This window comes from Rhinolophus sinicus, chromosome 14 (assembly GCF_057876585.1).
Source record: "Rhinolophus sinicus isolate RSI-liver-muscle chromosome 14, RSI-T2T, whole genome shotgun sequence".
NCBI classification, from domain to species: domain Eukaryota; kingdom Metazoa; phylum Chordata; class Mammalia; order Chiroptera; family Rhinolophidae; genus Rhinolophus; species Rhinolophus sinicus.
In genome coordinates this window covers 163,284,212-163,304,646 of record NC_142514.1, presented here as the reverse complement: position 1 = coordinate 163,304,646, position 20,435 = coordinate 163,284,212, and the positions used below count along the sequence as shown (strand labels likewise).

The 20,435-nt window shown below is 36.7% G+C and overlaps 1 protein-coding gene across 1 annotated transcript in view; it reads left to right on the top strand.

Moving 5' to 3' along the window:
• The window catches only part of DCDC1 (doublecortin domain containing 1), a 382,580-nt gene that overhangs the window by 170,057 nt on the left and 192,088 nt on the right, over positions 1–20,435 (top strand). The window contains exons 10-11 of the mRNA XM_088789501.1: positions 228–320; positions 6,687–6,857. Coding sequence (XP_088645627.1) covers positions 228–320; positions 6,687–6,857 — 264 coding nt within the window. The remainder of the gene's footprint in view (positions 1–227; positions 321–6,686; positions 6,858–20,435) is intronic.

Sequence of the window (20,435 nt, the reverse complement as noted above, 5' to 3'; positions counted from 1 at the left end):
TAAGTGAAAAATTCAGTGTTAAATGTTTCAAATATAACAATGAACTTTCAACTTATTTAATCTCAATGCAGTTCATTTTACATAAGTATGTGCCAAATTAATTTGAAATTACCTTCTATGAGTATGATAAATTAGTTGTTTGGATAAATGTTGCTATTAGGTGTCAATATATGCCTATTTTATCTATCTATATATCTATCTATCTAATCTAATTATTTATTTTCTAGTTGAACCTGGCCATGGATGAACAGAAAGAGAAAATTACTGAAAAAGTCATTCTTTCAATGACAGCAAAGGAACGCCAGAAGGCACAAGAAGAAGTAAGGAACTTACTTTTAAAACCACAATGAATACTAATTTTAAAATTAAGACATTTCAATTGGGTCTGGTAGTGAACAAACTATAGCTACCTGATAACAATATAATGGAAAAAAAATTGGTCAAAACTTAAAATCAGTTTATTGATATAGACAGCTTGGGAAATAATTATATGCTTGAAAGAATAAATCAAACTATAATTTTCTGAAAAATACTTAGGATACTTTTTCATAAATTTCCTAATTTAGGCAATTCTTACATGCAACTTGAATCTGAACATTATAAAACATGCTAGCATAGTAAAAATATTAAAATTTAGTTGAACTTAAATAAATACTAGAACTTGTTTTTATTTTCTGACTTTCTAGGAATAGAATTATTTTTCTGAATTCTAGAAATGCTAACAATGTTATCCCTTATCTAGGAAAAACTGTAGTTTACAATGTCAACCCTAAGTGAGCTAATCATAAGATTCTGTAGGTAATATTGTAATGAAGAACTATTAAAGCAAGCCTTCTTCTCGCCAGAGCTCATGCTGTGAAGTTGACAGCATATTCCATAAATGAAATTTTAATACAAAATTGGTGCTAGACAAAGGGGGAAATGATTTTCATGTAGTTTCCTGGAATGCAAGAGCATTTAATCTTTCTGAGAAAATATATGAATTTGCTAATTTCCATGTACCACTGTCAGTAAATAAAATCTACAAGCAACTTAAATGTTAAGATAGTGTGAAAAGTTAACAATTAAACTTTCATGTAATTCTCTTTTGACATTTTAGCGAATCAATCTATCCAAATTTGGGGGTTTTAATATTTTCTTATTTGATTACATCTCCTTTACTATGTATTTTACAATAGATGAACAGGTATAGATGAATGCATCAAAATTTCCTGAGTGAATTCAAGTCTTACATCAGGGACTACATTATTATTTGGGACTTAACGTGGGTCCAATATAAAGACTGTATTGTAAACATTGATTGGCAATCTCAGTAGAAATTATTTCATAAGAAACATTCAACTTGAATAATTACTAAGATGTAACAAATAACAGTTGTATAGTTTTAAGATAATAGTTCTGACTCATTCCACTTAATAGTAACAAATTAAAAGAGTTGGTTGATAATTATAAATTTTAAAAACACTGCCCTTTATTCATTTGAATTTTTTTTAATCACAGTTGGAGAGTTTTATTACATTTTTACAGTAAGTTTAAAATGAATCTATTATGTATCTTGATATCGTAAGCTCTAGAAAATGCAAATAAATATCTCTAATTAGTATAATTGAAATTATATCTATAACATAAATTATTATTAGAGATGAAATAGAAAATAATAGAAGAATGAACAGATTAAGTATTTTATGTCTTTTAAATATTGTAACTGATTTGATCTTTGAAATTTTATGCAAAATTACAATTTCAATGAAACTGGAAGCTTGAAGTGGCCTAGGAAAATAATCATTATACTAAATACATGTATATCATCTTTAATGCTACCTTGTTAGGCACACAGGAAGTTAAAATGATCTTTTCTTGAAAATCCAACAGTATTTATGCATATTTGGTATTTCTTCTCTATTATCATGTCTATTTAGTATCTATATACTTCCTTGTCCTTACTGCACAGTGCCTTATCAGGTTACATGTTTGCTTGTCAGCTATGGCTCCAAATGCCTTTTGTTTGCTTCAAAAATCAAATGTATAGTAAAGGGAATATGTATTGTGTGTGTGTGTGTGTGTGTGTGTGTGTGTGTGTGTGTGTGTGTTAACCTCTAAATATATTCCATACACCATGAGAATAATTTCTATGTCGTTACTTTGAAGGTGATTGTATTAATCTTGATGTATACTTTCTAGTGTTTTGATTAGAAAAAGTCAGTGACATCAAGTTTTGGTCCTAATTCATATACAGAGATCTGAAGTTGTGATGGTAAAGAGAAAACATTGGGGAGGGGGGATTATTTCAATATTTATTTTTGCCCATAGTTTACTTTTTTACAATAGAAATACTATATTTTCAGATGTTATAAAACCCAAACTAAACATTGTAAAATCTGAGATTTTGTTTTAGATTTTTGCTGCCTATAGTTTTATCTTAAAATCTGGTTTCTTTCATGTAATTTTCCACATGAAATCTGATAATAATAATAATATATGCATCATAAGACCAGTTTGAGATGATGACATCCGTTAAAGTACATCGAGCTTTTTGGAAGTGGTCTACTGCAAATCTGCATGTATCTTATTCTTGTTAGTTTAAAACTGTGTTATTCCAGGTTGTCTGAAAAGTAAATACCAAGAGGGGAATAAATGGGTATGAATTTTATTAGAAGAAATCCCTACAAGAGAAAATGGGGAGATTTCTGGGTATGAAGCTGGGAGATATGAAATGTACACTTGAACACAAATGAAAGAAAGAGCAAAGGAAGACTGGGTTGGAAGCGCCAGGACTGTTGTGCAGTCTAAGGAAGACTTAGCAAAACTGGTGGTGTATCCTTGAACCAAAGTTGTTTATCAGAGGAGTCCTAAGACTCCCTGGGATGGACTTGCCTTAGTATCCTCAGCCATTGGTGCCAACCTGATGATGGACTTCAGAGCATAGTAGCTGGGACCCTTGGTCAATTATGTACCTGTCGTTAGAGGCCTGTGAGATCCATTCTTATTGCTGCCTCAGAAGGTACAGTGACATCATCCTTGTTACCATCAGCATAGTTCTATAAAGGCATTTAAAATGTCTGTTTTCAATCACCTATTCCCCCATGATTGAATGGGGATGTTAGACTCTTGAATAGCCCTAAAGGCAGCACATAAGGGACCTCTGACTGGAAACAAGACAGACCTTCCGATATATTCTCTGTCTCAGAAGCGGTCTAGGAAATTGTTAAAAAGTTGGGAGTAGTTGAAGGAGTAGTAGTAAGAGGTGGTACAAACTCCAGGTTTCCTCGTAGCTAACCTGAAGCTTTGAAAATAAAGAGATGCTTAACTTTGCTCACAGGTCCCCGTGTCTTTTCTAGTCTTCATTCATCCAGTCTGGGTTATGTTCTCCTCTTATCCTAAAAAACACCCTGCTCTTGGGCCTGAAACAAATAAGAGCATTTAGGAAGTTCAAAATGCCCATTTTCATCCTCATGCCCCCTTTCTGGTTCTTCTTAATTATGCTGTAAATTGGGAAGTTTCTTGGTCTTCAGTTTAAGCACTGACCTGGCTTTGAGACCATCCTGTATATGACATGCCAAGACAACATGCCTCGCACAGAGGCTGTTGCCTTGTGTGCTGATTTCAAGTGACGATTCTGTGCAAAGTGCTCTGGTGTTCTCCTTACTAACATAGTTGGACTTAAGGCCACAGAGAATTCAGGCTGACAGCTGAATTTACCACTAGAAAAGCCAGGAGCTCCTCAAAGAGTCATTCATCATAGCCAAAGGACAGCATTCAGAATGTACAAGTGCAATATGTATACATTTTAGAATGATTATAAGCAGAATATTTATGCTGAATCTAAATCATCTTGAGGTTTATAATTAAATTCAAGGGTTGCATGAATGTATCATAAAATATAATCAAACTGCCCTACATATGATGCAAAAACCGATGTGCATATTTGTAGACAGGTGTGCATTTGCATTCTTTCAGAAGTTTGGTCTGTTTCCTCCTCAGAACACTCAACTTTTTTTGTTACCTTCTGCTCATTTGTCACTCTCCCAAATTCTGTACAAGTGTCACTTCCGTGCAGCATTTCCACGGAGAATGAAGAGTAGAATGTGTAGGCTTTCCGCTGCACAATGAGATGGTGCATTTTTTCAACATATGCATACGTAAGCCTTCTTTTGTGAATGGGACTGATAGGGTCAGATAATGTTTAAAGGGAAAGGCTTTATGTCTCTCAGGCCTCTATGTTTCCACATGGATGCTCCCACACACACATAGATTGAATTATGAACAGAGCCATTAATGCTGGGATCACAAAAGGTCAAGTTTTGTCTTCTTTTACCCCATTCACATTGCCTTTGTGGAGAGAGAGAGAGAAAAAAGGATTTGCAGAAAGAAAAGATTCATGATTAAGAATTTTAAAGAACATTTTTCCCCTTTTAGCAACATCTGTGATTTGAAAAAAAATCATATTATGTAAATTAATTCAGGAGTATTGTATTACCTACGCAATTTTGGTATATGAGTTATTTCATGTATGGGGTTATTTTTAAGGGTAACATGTTATCATAATAAGTGAGAACAAAATGTAGCACTTTCAGGATAAAAGACCTTATGAATATGTAAAATAACAAAGTTTTAGTAAAATTGGATGGAACTTTATGAAAATGTCAGTGGCAGGATTGATTCTTTATATATATTTTCTTCTATGTTTAAGATATGTTAATTTTTGCTAGAACACCTTATTTGTTCCTTTTAAGTTATTTTTTTGAAGAGGTGATAATGGGTGTAATTATGTTTCACATACATTAACAAATAAGTCATGAAGCCAATGAAAATAGAAAAATTGATAGAGAAATGTTTTGAAGCAACAAAGAATCATAGGAAATAAAACTTTTAAGGCTTTAACCAATAGTCCTTTAGAATGCAAATGACATCATCAATTGTATGGTTGGTTGATTTCTGATGTCACATGAAATCCCCTATCAGTGAAAGGCTATAGATTGTGACAGTAAAACCAGTCATGTATAAAAATGTTCTCAAATCAAAGCCTGAAATTCCTCCTTTTTTTTCTTTGTTTGATGCCTTGCTATAGCACAAGGTGTAGTACATAAAATCAAAGACAGCAGTATTATTGACCAGCAAAATACATTGAATGCACCTAGTATATTTTAAAGACTACATAAAATTATATCTTCTTGAATGATATGATGCTGGGGGTAGGTTCGGAGAGGATGAGTGCTTTCCAAAAGTTGAATCTTTCCATTTGAGGTCTTTGATTCTTGGATTTTAATCCTTCAAATAACTGTAAGAGCAAGTCAGCTGGCCTGTTTTGGTCTCTCCTTTTCGAATGATAAATATTATTGTCCATCATTTTTGAGGGTAGTACTTGCTAGATGGCTGTATGAAGAAGATGAGGCTGAGGACATTGACTAATATTAGATCATCTATCATTTCCTCATTTTAAATGTTACAACTTTCTGAAAAGTTTAACAGTACTGTGGAAAGCACAGAAATTTGTTCCAGAGGTAAGAAGAGATCTTGAATCTTGAATATCAAGCTAAGGAATCTGGGGAAGAAACTGGAGGGTTTGATATGCTATTGAGGTAGATTAATCAGTTGAGGTGGCAGGATGGGTTAGAACGGGAAAGACCATGGACAAGGAGACCCTCAGTAGGTATTTTGATCATTCAAGTATGGGATAAGGATGAGGAGATGAGGGCTTGGACCAGAGTATTGCTTATAAGCAAGGAAATGAGGGAGAGGAAGTACATGTATTTAGAAGAAGGATTGGCAAACTACAGTCTGGGGCCAAATCCAACCCATCACTTGTTTTTCTAAAGTTTTATTGGAACACAGCCATTCCCATTCATTAACATAGTACCTGTGTCTACTTTCAAAGTACAACTGCAGAGTCAAATAGTTCTGATGGAGACTTTATGTCCCATAAAGCTGAAGATATTTATTATCTGGCCCTAACAGAGAAAAAGTTTGTCAATCCTTTTTTAGAAGAAAGGATTGTTTAAAGGGAGTAGATGATTGATCACATAGGGACAAATAAGACAGATATGGGAGACCAAAGAAAAACAGGAATCATTTAAATTAGCTTGGTTATATGTAGATAATGCTTCTAAAGTTCTTGGGAAAAGTTAAATATAGTATATATGTATTATATATATATATGTATATATATAAATTTGATTATGAAATTTATTTGTGTAGATATATACATACACACATATATGTAAATTTCATTATACACACACATATAAAAATTAAAATATAATATACAGATGGTAAAATAAAATATTCTAAAAAGGAAAGTACATATAATAAAATTGTATGTTGTTGGTACCTTTATTGGATTATTTAAAGTAATAGGGAGGTTTTAGCCTGTTAAGCAGTTAAAAGTCTTTCGCAAACGTGTCAGATGAATGTTTCTTTTCATTCCCAGAGACATTTTTCATTCAGCAACTGTAAATGATTACCTATTTCATATTACTGAAGTGGAAAGGTTATAAATTTTCCCATGAATAAAATTTGTTGATGAAGGAATGTATATCTCTTCTATTCTCTTTACTTGAAGATAGATCTATACTCAAATTCTTGTATTGAAGTAATTTTCCCCCATCAAACGAGGTACTAAAAAATCTAATAAGTGTGACATCAACAATTACTTCTTGCTAACAACTCTTGTAATTTAACCCCTTCAGGTGAGCAGGCTGATTGATGAATTGCAGACAGCTATCAAAAGCAACAGAGGTCATCTCTCTAAACTTGGCCCCCAATTACAGGCTGAGCAGGAGCAATTCTCCTCTTATGTCTACCAACACATTAAAAGCCTTCCAGCAAACACTCTTATCCCAGGAGGCTTGCAACTGAAGGTGGGTGACATTCTGAGACTTTCCTTGGGGTTAGCCAGAGACAAAACACTGCTCTGTTTGAAGACCCTTGTAACAGTGCCACTCAGCTTGAATTTCGTTTTATGTTCTCTTCCTCAAACTGGAATTTGGCTTACAAGTGCTTATATTACCGTTCATGGAATATATTTTAAGAGAAAATACCTGGAGGTCTTTGAAATGTGGATTTTATAAACTTTTAACTAGTTGTCAATCCAGAAAGTAATGTTAATGAAGAGATTTGATCATTTGAACATGTGCATACTTTTCCAAGAAACGTATTTTTTCACAGAAGTCATTGTAGTTCAGTTTTTTAAAACAACCCGTTTGGAGAAATGGGCACGCTTTAATAATTGACAGACAGTGGCAATAGGAATTAGAGTTGAAAGGCCAGGTGGCTGATTGATGTTCAAACTACATTTCCAAGGAAAAGAATCTGTATTGGATAAGTGTGACACATGTCTGAGTTTACTTGGTAAAATCAATACTTAAGAATATACTGGGAAAAAAAGGTGAATTGGTTATTTGTCAAGACCTGATGGCTAAATGACCTAGACTACTCTTTGCTATTGAGTCTTTGGAAGAGAAAAAGAATAAGTCGTACATGATTAAAGTGGTTTAGGTGTACTGGAAGTTTACGGAATTTAAACACTTTTGTTTATCATAATAGAGTACCCAAGTTAAGTCCGTCAAGTAAATATCGTTCTACAATCTCACATCTCATTTATCAAGAGACTATAACTATTAAAATTAGAATTACTCAAAGTATGACCCTTTTTCATGTATGGAACCATTACTACATTTCAATGAACTCTTCATTTCCTTTTGATTATATTTATATTTGAATGTGATAACTTTTAATGGCATTCCTGTGTTTGGATTTTGAATGAGAATATTGCCATGTGAAAATTGACCTTTTGGAAAGGATAATTCCATGATAAACATGATCATTTATTTCTCATAGTCTGTGCTAATCAGCTAAAGGTTTAGGAAGTGATGTTCAGAACATCAAGGTCAAGGGTTCTTATAGTCCAGTAACATTGTTCTTTTCCAGATTTTTGACTTGGTTACATATCCATTCCACCCTTTTGCAAAGTACTTGCTATTAAGAGAGAAACTAGGTCAGGGAGTGTGGTTGCCTTAATGCCATTCAATCCCCACTCATTTGTATCAGCAAATATCATATGACCCGGGAAAAATAGAAGTTTTTTTTTCCCTCACAAGTTTGTTGTATATTTTTGAATAATTTCTACCACTTATTCACATTAGCACATGGGCTTAATAGAAAATATATTTTATTAAAATATAGTTGACATACAATATTATATTAGTTTCAAGTGTACAACATAGTTATTCTTCATTTATATACTTTATGATCTGATCACCACAGTCTAGTAACCATCTGTGCAAAGTTATTACAACATTATTGACTATATTCCCTGTGCTGTACATTACATCTACGTGACCTATTTATTTAATAACTGAAAGCTTCTACCTCTATTCCCCTTTACCTTTTCCACCCATCCCTTCCCCCTTCCCCTCTGGCAACCATCAATTTGGTTTCTGTATCTATGAGTCTGTTTCTGTTTGTCTTGTTTTAGATTCCACATATAAGTGAAATCATATGGTACTTGTTTTTGTTGGACTTATTACACTGAGCATAATATTCTCTAAGTCCATTCATGTTGCCGCAAATGGCAAGATTTAATTATTTTTATTGGTCAATAATATTCTACATCTTCTTTATCCATTCACCTATCAGTGGATACCTAGGCTGCTTCCATATCTTGGCTATTTTACATAATGCTGCAATGAACATAAGGATGCATATATCTTTTCAAATTAGTGTTTTTGTTTCCTTCAGGTAAATTCTCAAAAGTGGAATTGTTAGATTACATGGCAGTTCTATTTTTAATTTTTGAGGAACCTCCATACTGCTTTATATAGTGGCTGCACCGTTTTACATTCCCACCAGCGGAGGATAGCAAATATTTAACTTTGGAATCTGAATTGTTCTTCTCATATATTCCCCTTTTAACACGCCATACCTTTCCATACCAGCAAACAAAAGAGGAAATTTATAGTATATGCAAAGAAGCCATCTTGTTGTGTTTGTTTAAGCTCACTGTGCTGTGCAATACAGTAGCCACCAGCCACATGTCATTATTTATATTAATAAAAAACAATTAAACTGAAAAATGCAATGCCTCCAGTGCAAATGTAAAGCCCAGCAAATCACTTTGCTGATTTTACCACTGAAAACCCCACATCCAGGAAACCGTTTAGTCCCAGGCAAACCGGCGTGTTGGTCACCCTAGTCTTGTCTGAGTTCTTTCTTCCTCCTCTGGGGTATTCTTCTTCTTTATGTTTCTTTCCACAGTAAGTACTGAACCTCATTCGCTTCTCCTTTCTTTCTCTCCAGTTTCCCCCTTTTTAACATCTAATTTCTGTCAGAGAATAAATTCCTCTTCCTGTATTCCAAGAAACCTGGATATCCGCCCCATCCTCAGGCCTTCATGCCGTTTCATTTGAGAATCATCTGGAGATCTTGTAAAAACATCAGTGCCTCCATCTCCAGAGATTTTTATTTAATTGGCCTGGCATACTGAAGGGGGCTCCTACTGGCTTGAAAGCGCTGATTGTTCAATTTTCAGGAATTTTGTGAGCCAGTTGTTAAATACAGTCATTAATAAAAACTAAAATATATAAACTTAACAATTAAATAGGTCATAGGTAAGACAAAGGTAATGGATACTTTTCACTGCCTTATCATTTTATAACATTTTGTTATTACTTATGCACCTCAAAGTTATTTACGCGTATACCTTTTGTAGCTATTTAGTGGAAACACTATATATTAGTGTGCTACTGTGCATCTCTTCCAAAGTTTATGTTCAGTGATGGCTTGTTGTAACTTGAAATTGACCCGAGTCAGAAATTGGCACATTTGGACTTGAGTTACTGTTTTGTTGACTGGCTAGACCAGGGGTGTCCAAACTGCGGCCCACGGGCCAACTGCGGCCCACAATCCATTTTTAATTGGCCCGCAGCAAATTCCAAAAATATATTTAGTTTACTTAAATAAACCAGGTGAGGCAATACGTACTTCACCTCAAGTGAGTGGCGCGGCTGTTTGTGTATTTTACCGCATATGGCCCTTGGTGAAAAACGTTGAAAAAAGTTTGGACACCCCTCGTCTAGACCAAAGAGTTGGCAAACTATAGGCTGTGGAGCAAATCTGCCTGTTTTTGTAAATGAGGCTTTACTGGTCCAGAGCCACACCTATTTGTTTATGTATTATCTATGGCTGCTTTCACATTATAATAGCAGAGTTGGGTAGTTGAGGCAGAAACCATATGACTTGGAAAGGCTAAAATATTTACTGTTTGGCCCTTTACAGAAAAGTTTGCTGACTTAGACTAGACTTAAGTAGGTGATGGAACAAATATTTACAATTCAGATTAAATATAAAGGTATCCAACTTTTGTAGCTGTTACATTGTGAATAGTATTCTTCTAGTATATAAAAACTATTATCTGATTTAGCAAAAAATAAAAATAAAATTTTCATGTCATTGAATAACAAGAAAAGTCCTACATATGTCTTCCTTGTTTCGCTTTTGTCTTATTAACATGGATGGAAATATCAATCACATTCAGGTCATAATTGCATTGTAGAGGCTGGGCTGAGGACCACAGCGGTTATCTAAGCAACTTTTAAAAACATAACCGATAGCACCTCACAAAGAAATCCTCATTCTAGGTTGCTTATCTGCCAAAACTTTTCTCTATATTTTTATATCCGTAATGTAGGAAAGGCTAGCTGTAAAAATCATTTATTCCAAATTTTTGGAAAGGGAAAATTTTCTTTTCAACAGAATCTACAAAATGAATAATTTTGTATATTTAATTTAGTGTTTTTATTTTTTTTCTCCTCAGGATTTATTTTCAGAGGGGGAAATTAGAGAACAAAGAAATAGAAAGCCTTCTGTGGCTGGAATAACCAGACTTGAGTTGTAATAATAAATGAAGTCATACAGGCCTAATATGCTTGGACCCAAAGCTAGTTTAAATCCTTCTGATGATTTTTTAACTACTTGTGTCACACTGTGTAGGCTGAAATCTGGGGGACGGTTTAAAATTATTGCTAACTTCAAACATTTGAGGTAATATAATCTGAAGGTAAAGTAGGCAGGAACTATATCCAAGAATATAATAATAATGCAAAGGAATGTATTTATAAGCTAACTTTACCTGTGAGGAATTTTAATTTCTGTAAATCTTACTTCTAAATCTAGCTGTGTTGATTATTAGAATTTTACACAGCAGTCAACAATTTGCTATGAAAAAGACAGATTTCTATCTTGTGACTAATTTTTTTTTTCTTGTGACTAATTTTTTACCTCAGAAAATTGTTAAATACAAGGAGCCTTAATGACTTGTCTCTACTCCTAGTTGTTCAACATCGTCCCCTAGTGGTGGCCACCTTGAGTTGTAGCAATGAGTCCCGGGGGTATAAAAGGGTCCTTGGCCTTTTCCGAGATGGATTTTAAGGATTCCTGCCAACAGTACTATTTTCATTTCAGAGCCTGACATTTTCCTTTCCCTATCAGAGCTGGGCTAGGCCTAGGGTAAAGGGAACTGTCATTTTATCTCTGCCCTCTTAAAATTTTCCTTTTCCTCTCAGGTCTAATAATATTAATCCTATATTTACATGAAAACTCTCTGATTACCTCCAATACAAACGTCTCAAGCCATCTCAAATAAAAAGAGGATTTGTTGAAAGTGTAGAAAGGAATTTTATACACCTGGAAATGAAAATCAGGAAATATAGCACAGTCTTACAGAGAAGTCATTACTTTCCCATTTTTCTCTTGAAGCCCCATAGTCGCTCCTCTTTGCATCTTTCTGAGCTTTTAATTAGTTTCCTTTCTGCAAGTGGCTTTCCTTTTACTCCTTTGTATGTCCATGAAGGAATATTATGCCCCCTAGCCCTGACCTATAGGTTTAAATGGTAATCATCATCGGACTAGAGCCTTTGTGTCTGGTGGTTCAGGTCATTCAAAGAGACAGTCTGTTTGGGCCAATGCAGCCTGGACTAGGTCCCTAACACTAACTAATTCAGCTACCTGTGGCCAGTGAGTGGGAAAAGATCAGTCATGTGCTATAGAGGGCACTTAGGGCTTTCTAGGGATTAGGCTTGAAAGAGAAGTTGGTTGTGGAAGGCCAAAGTGACTGCTCAGTTTCTCATATCAAATTATATCAACTATTATAGATAAATTATTGTGTATTATTTGTGGTAATGCATTCCCTCTTTTCCCCCTAACCCTCACATTGTTGAGAGTGAGTGTATGTTTGGACTAATGGAAAAGAAACTGGGTTCTGTGGTTTTCTAAACCAGCTCTTATATCTGAAATAGCCAGAGAGTAGAAACAAAACTAGATTAGAAGAGTATCCCCTAAATATTCAGAATTGCAAATATCTTAGAACTGAGGGGTTTTTCTGTATTCCCTACGTAAGGAGAAATTGGTAATTCCAACTGAAGAGATATTGAGCAAAGCCCACAGTGGAACGTCCTTTGTTAATTCCAGAATCAGTTCATATCAGTTGTCTGGTCAAACTTGAAGTTCTCACAGGGTGTGGATGAGGTGCTCTACCTTGGAGCACCGTCTCTAATCCAGTTACCTCTGGCTCACTGCGGGCAAGGGCCCTGTCTTTTCCGGTTATGAGCAACTTTATCCCACTTTACAGCATGTGCTATACAAAGTGTTAGATGATATATCAATAAACAAATGTATTTTTCATTTATAACAGAAAGAGGTGGCTCTAATAAAACTCATTTTCCTTCTTTCCTATTCCTTTTGATCTTAGAAAGATGTCTAATTAAAAAATGAATTGACACAATCCTCTTTCTAATTTTCTCAATTCGATGGTATATATCATTCTATTGAATATATGTGTAAGCCCATGGCTCAGATTCAATAACCAAAATAATTGATTATAGTGATCATCATCTTCTAGAATAGTGGTTCTCAACTAGTGGCTGGCTGCAGGGCGTGATTCAAAATCCCTGGGGCACTTGGCGCTTTTCCTTATTGTGTATGGTTGCCTTTACCTCTTCACTGACTTTCTTATCGTCATCATGTATTTCATTGATAATTTAAAAACAGCAGCTTTTGGTTAGGTCTTAATATTAGAAGGTCATCTCTTAAAAGGACACACTCTTTCTATGTTCCATATTGTCTCAGTTCCATTTTTGCAATCACGTGGCATGATACAGTACCAAGTTTAAATGGACATATGAAAGAAAGGACTGAGAACAGCCTAAGTTTGGATGTCCATCCCTGCTGCAGGAAAAGATTTCTTATTGTTTTTCCCTTTAGTAGTCACACTCAGCGTACACAATGCTTCTATGAAGCCCTTCAGTTAACAACTTTTTGGAGCAATTGATTGCTATTCCAAACCTTTTCTTACCCTATATTCCCGGTCACTGCCACCACCCCTAGCCACTGTGAGGACATCTGCTATAGCCATTGACTCAGTGACTTCTGCCTTCCCAGGTCTGTTCTTTCCCTGCAACTCTTCCTTCTCTCCATCCCCATGGAGATGCTGTCAGAAATGTTAGCGTTTCCCTGGGAGGGCAGGCAAGAAAGGAATGATAGGAAAGGGTATTAGCAAATCTGTAGGGGACGGTGGGTGGAAAAATGAGTAGAAAGGTGGGTGATCTGACAGAGAATTGATGAGCAAGAGTGTGGGAGGTGTGAGTAGGTGGGAGAAAGCTTGGGGGGACGAGTGGAAGATGGGTGCAGGAACGTCCTTTCAACTGGAAGTAGAGTAGTGCTTTTCACACACAATTGGTCAATGACGCTCTGTGGGTTGTCTTCCATGTGCTGCCAGGACAGGCAGATCCAGTTTCTGTAGGGCCTAAGGCTTGTAAAATCTGGGGGAGAGGAGCCTCTTTAAAATTAGGCCGAAAGTGGGTATTTATTCAGAATGAGAAAGTACATCACAACACATTAATGAAGACTTGGAGATTCAGATCTTTTCTTCCAAGATCTTTTCTTTTAGTCAGCTTATCAGATACACTTACATAGAAATACTCCCCAATTGCTATTTGGCTTTCCCTCCACCCCCATGATATTCTCAAGCTCTCAGCAACTTGCAGCACTCTCGGGTGAGGAGGTAAGGAAAGGTCCTGAAGCTTTACCTCCTCATGAGTCCACTCTGCCTGCGAGCGAGGGAAATAGGATAGAGTTTAGTAACTTGGATAAAAACAAGCTTCAGAGGGCTGTGATTTGGAAGTTTATAAGTCTTCCTATTTTTATATTGTTTAATTAGTGTTTTCTTATAGCATAAAGAAATTTAAACTTTAAAAAAAAAGGTAATGCAGAGATTTGTTTTTTAAAGAATGTCTCTGTTCAGTATCTACTAAATCCTCTGGGTAATATGTGTCTAACAATTTTTATTCTCCCAATGACAGAAAATAAAGAAGATTTTGAGTGAATAGTCCAGTAAATCTAGACATTATCAAATCCATGTTGGGACAAAGCATTATGCTAGGTACTGTGGGAAGATGTAGAACCCCTTCTCGGCCCTAGCCCAGTATCTTTTTCATAGAACTAGAACAATAGGAGACCTTTTGAAGATGATAGAACTAACGTGCAAGTCTTCCCAACCTTTTATACAACTTCATCATTTGTAGTTTACAGAAAATGGGATAATTTGGTTGATAATCGGAAACTTTTATCCGTAATATTCTGGCCTCTCCTGTGCTTTGGACATTTGAATTTGGTCTACCAGTGTGCAAGAGAGTCCTGAAACCATTTGAGATTTGCATTGTATTTTGTGGTCATTTAAAAAAAAAATTAAGTTCTCTAACTGTATGTATTAATAGGAAATGTAAACATTTAGGAATCTATGGAACAATTAAGTGAATAGAAGGAGACAACTGAAGTCAGTTATCCATAAATTATGGCAAAATTTTTTTTGGGGGGTGGCCTTGTCACTGTTCTGCATGCTTATTATGTCCCTATTTCCATTGTACATTCCTTGTCTTTCTGTTTAACTACTTTCCCCATGTTTGTATTTACAACCCCAGAGTTGCTTTGTGATCGCACCTACATTATTTGAGTAAACAGTGGGAAAACAAATTTAGGGTATGCTCTAAGTACAAGTAGTAAAACATGCCAACTTGACATTCATTTTCAAAGAAATTGTGGCTCGAGTCACAAAATTGGAATATTTCAAAGTTACTGTTGTGACTCCAAAAGCATGCATTAAATGTTGGGAAAAATGTGATGGAGATAATTAATTTTCATATGTAGATTTTACCGTAGTAGGCAAATTTTGGCCTGCTCATTTTAAAGGCAAAAAACTTAAGACTCTGTGAATGCCTTCCAGTATGTCATGGGATAGCTATTAGGTAGGCACTAGAACCTCTGACCTACTCTTCTTCCCAGTGCTCTCTTCCATCTTGCCCCCTTCTCTTCCCTTTCCTTCCCTTCATTTCCCCCCTGTGGCCTGTGTGTGTGTAGTGGGGTGGGGGATGGGGGTGATGCTGGTGTATTCACCCCAGCCTATTTCTTGACAAGCATCTGCAGCCAGGTGTAAATCTCTGTGTGCAGGAAGACACAGTATTCCTTTCCCAGACATGCCGAAGGGAAAAACTGTGTCTGTATCAAAGTCAGGGAAGAGCAATTGGTCGGCATGCAGAGCTGGTTGTAATGAGACAGGCTTTCCCTGAACAGTCCTGACAGTCTTCAAGGTGCCCAGAGAATTGCCAGGTGGGCAGTCAGCAGGGAAAGTCCACGGGCCAGAGCTGGATTACTGTCCCAGCAGTTACCCAGACTAAATGCAACCACTGAACCTTACTGCTGCAGGCACATACTCTCTCTCTCGGGGAGATTGTCCTTCTCCATAGCAGTTAATTTGTTTTTACCTCTCAATTAGCTTTTTCACAGAGTGTTTGAGATGCCTAAGTCGCTGAGATTCTCTGCCTACATATGCTCCCATCCCCCGGATTACCCACTGACATCTGTGTTAGCCCCGCTCACCGTGAATATTATCAAGCATCAGTTCACCATTTGAACATAGATATGAATGCAGATTTTCTAGTAAGTGCAAATGAAGTAATGCATTTGTACCTACTTTAGATTCTGCCTACAGTTCTGATAATGTTTTATGATAAAAAATGGATTATTTCTTAAAATAAAAATGTATTACCATAGACAGTAAGCTTTTGTATAGGTATTAGTTACTCAGAGTACTTATCATATTAGGGGGGAAGTTGTTTACAGGCATACCTGGTATATTTTTAAAAAACAACTGAATAGCATTAAAGGCATACTTTATCCAAAGATGAAAATATGATCTCTGAGGCTAACAATTTGGGAAGTCTGATGATTTGATTCATAATTAACCATATTTGATTCATATTTAACTTTATCTCCCTATAATGTTCATTTCTCCTAGTAAAATAGAATTTGGAGTGATGTATGCTTTTCTCATCAAAAAAGCCGTTGCTTTCTATGAGAAGAAATATAATGAATGCAGGAACTTCCAACGATTTTCATTTACCAAGCTCTGGTACATAATATATCAGCTACAGACTGGACCCATATATCTGGTATTTTAATCCCAATTAAATGTAATTTTAGGCACTAAATTAATTTAGACAAAGCGAGATACTTGTTCCATTTATACTTGAAATATTCTCATTTGTAAAGGGCTTTAGAAATTACTTAGCTTAGGACATGACATGTCAGTAAATTTAGTTTGCCACTGTCTCCTAGATAATTTTGAACATTTTCATATAAAACTTAGTGAGAATTGTAATTAGATACAAAGAGAATATTTTTTTTCAGAACCATTCACTTTGTTTTGAAATTTTCACTTTGTTAATAGACGCAGAAAAATGAGGTGGGGGAGAAGCCCTTTGAAAAAAATTATAACAAAGCAATGAAATAATGCTTAATGGATAGGAATGCAGGCCCACTCCCAGGGTAACTGAAGCCAGTGAGGGCCTCTCCACCCTCGGCCTCCCTTGACTCTTCCTCCACTCTTACCACCAACCCCCAACGCAGGCTGTCAGGTACCTCAGGTTATCATTACCATCTTTTTTAAAAAAATCTTGCTCTTAGGAAATAGGTATGCTACACGTTCTTTCAAGCTATGACAGTTAAAAAAAATTTTTTTTTCTGAGATCAAACATTTTTCTTGGGATCTACTATATAAAGCAAATGAAAGTAGGATCCACCCTGTTTGAAGCCAGGAAGGTGGCTGCCCCCACAGACTCACTCATCAGGTTCCATCTCCCATTTGGGACCAGAGGCCCCACCACCAGCCTTACCTACCCCAGGCCCTCTGAGGGATTTCAGACAGCCGAGATTGAAAATCACAGCTTTAAAGGATCAATAACCAATAAGGCTGAGTATATTTTTTCTGTGGTGTTTTAGTTATTACAAAGGAGTACATCTCTATCTGAAATTTCAAGTAGTAGCAAGTTGGTGGGAGCGATATTTGGGGTCAGAATTTTCTAGCCCACCCCTAAAATCCTACCCCATAGACAGTCACCCACTATTCATCTAAATGTCTCTGCTGCAACTTACAGAGGAATTTTAAAATGTCTCTTCCAAAATAATTTTTTTTCCTTAAGTATGCCTCTTCTGGGTTTTAAAAAATGGTATTTGATTTTTGGTCCAGGTATCATTTAGTTGATGAAATTTAACAATTGTTATAATAACATGTAATTTGTTTTCACTTAAGTGCATTTTCATTTCCTGGGACAAAATATACTGGCTCCTTACCTGTTAGATACTATTTAAAGACAGCTCTGTTAGGTATTAAAATACTTTCTCTCATATGTAGTACAAACACACTAATTCATTATTAAACTGTCACCGCTTGAATCCTGTAATTTTAATATTTGCTTTGTGATTATCACCTTATCTAAATATTAAAGTTAGACATATTTACTGTTTGATAATCTATTATACACTTGAGAAAGTATAGAAAATGTAGGTGTTCTAAAAACGATCTTGCAAGTCTGTAGCAATGAAAAAACTAACAGTACATTTATTTGATTCAATGTACATATAATGTTAATTCAGTGAGAGCTGATTTTCTATCTCCAAAGATTTATTGGGGAACAATGGTCAAATTGTTGTCCTTTCAATCTTAGTTGTGGAGGGTTCTGTTCAGCTTCAAGTTGTTGTTCTTTCAGTCTTAGTTGTGGAGGGCGCGGCTCAGCTCCAGGTCCAGTTGCCGTTGCTAGTTGCAGGGGGCACAGCCCACCATCCCTTGCGGGAGTCGAACCGGCAACCTTGTGGTTGAGAGGACAAGCTCCAACCAACTGAGCCATCTGGGAGCTCAGTGGCAGCTCAGCTCAAGGTGCCGTGTTCAATTTTAGTTGCAGGGGGCACTGCCCACCATCCCTTGTGGGACTCGAGGAGTTGAACTGGCAACCTTGTGGTTGAGAGCCCACTGGCCCATGTGGGAATCGAACCAGCAGCCTTCGGAGTTAGGAGCACGGAGCTCTAACCGCCTGAGCCACCGGGCCGGCCCTCCAAAGATAACTTTGAATTCTTCTTGGATAAAGATTATTCTAAAGTTAGCCATATATATAGCTAATTAGCTTCTTACATAAGAAAAATATTTTAACTTTCATGTTCTTTGACTTAGGTAAAAAACATGTATAAACAGAGACCAGAATGGTGGGTCCCAGGGTCTAGGGGATAGAGGAAAGGGGGAGATTTTGACCAAAGGGTACAAACTTCCAGTTAGAAGATGAATAAGTTCTGGGATCAAGAGCACAGCATTGGGATATAGTATGTATTGCATACTTGGAAGTTGTTAAGAGTAGAGCTTACATGTCACCACAAAAAAGAAATGGTAATTATTATGACACGATAGAGGTATTAGCTAACTCTGGTAATCATTTGCAATATAGAAGGATATCAGATCAACATGGTGTACACCTTAAACTTACACAATGTCATATGTTAATTACATGTCAATAAAGCTGGAAAAAAAAAATCATAGGACTTTATTTTGAAAGGTCTCCCTGCCTGGAGCAAGTCACTTAACCTTCTTGAGATGCCCCTGTAAAATCTGGTTTCTTTGAGTATTGAGCAGTTTAATGTGTGTGACAGAGCATGCTGCACTGTGGGTTCCTGTGTGTGAGTGAGGTACGTGCCAGGCCACACTGCTAGGATTCCCTCTGCATGACGGAGACACCCTCCCTCCAGTAGCCACAGCTACATCCTTCTTAGACAGGTGCCCTTGGTGTAAAGGAGCCGCTTCTCCCAAGATTAGGCCCTCCTTCTGGGGGCAACCTACATTCAGCATTTTGTTGGTGTGCAGGGTGCAAAGGCAGGGCTCCCTGGCCTCAATTCAGAAGCTCTCTCAAGGTCCGTCTCAGCTCTAGAGCTCCCACCAGAGGCCTCTGTTGCAAGTTCATAACAGTTCACCTCCCCCTGCCCAGTCCAGCTTCCTTCATTCCCTCACCATTGTTGCACCTAAAAGCGCTTCCTTGTAAACTTCCTGCAAGTAAATCTTGGCCTCAGAGTCTGCTTCCTAGGGCCCCAATCCAAGCAAAGTGTAAGTTAACCTCATTTCAACATATTTAATTGTATTCACCTGGATTATGCCAAATAGTTTTACATGGCTCTTCTGTGTTCCTTTTCTTCATTGGCTTTCCAGTAGTAAATCCTGTTACTGTACAGCCTTCCAACTTTGGACAGCACGCTGCGGTATCATTTTCCTGTTACTGCCTCTTAGCAGCATTGCATCCAGAGGCATTTTGAAGCTTAGGTGTTTGGCCTTCCACTCACGCACAGGAGAGCTTCTGGGGGAGGGGCGTCTGTCCCGCAATTAGGGAGAGTTTGGGAACCTGCTGTTCTCCCACAGCTAGCCCTTAACTAGACTCATAACATTAAAGGCTGGATAATGGTACTGAATGAGGCCTGATATAAGTCCTTAAATGGATGTCATACGTGATGCCAGGCAAACTTGTCAGAAAAGCACATTAGCTCAAAACTCTCCTTTCAAGTCATCTTTCCCTGTACGATTTAAGTGTTGGTCACGGTCTCTATAAAATCTTCACAGTAAATAAAATTCTTTTAGGACTTTATTGACATTTTTACGTCTTCACAAATACCGCATATGAGCAGTTATATTTAGTTTGCTTTATTTATACCCACAGATGCAGGTATCATGTTTCAGAAATATTAGACTGCCTACAAATTGTACTCCCCAACCCTGCTAATAAACAAATAAACACATAAAATTACTCTGGAATGTACAGTAGAAATAGGCCTTTCTTACCATGTCCATTGTTATTTATAAAATAGAAATATAATACTCTGGTTTGAGCCACTGTCATCCACCCTTCGGATTACCTTTACTCTGCACCCAGCAGCTGCAATGGTCCTTTAAAAATGTAAATTAGATCCTGTTAATGCTCTGCTCCAAACCCTCCAAAGAGTCCCCACTTTACTGCTGACCCTTAGCCCTCTGATCTCATTACTTACTCTCGCCATCACTCTGTTCCGGGCACACGAACCTC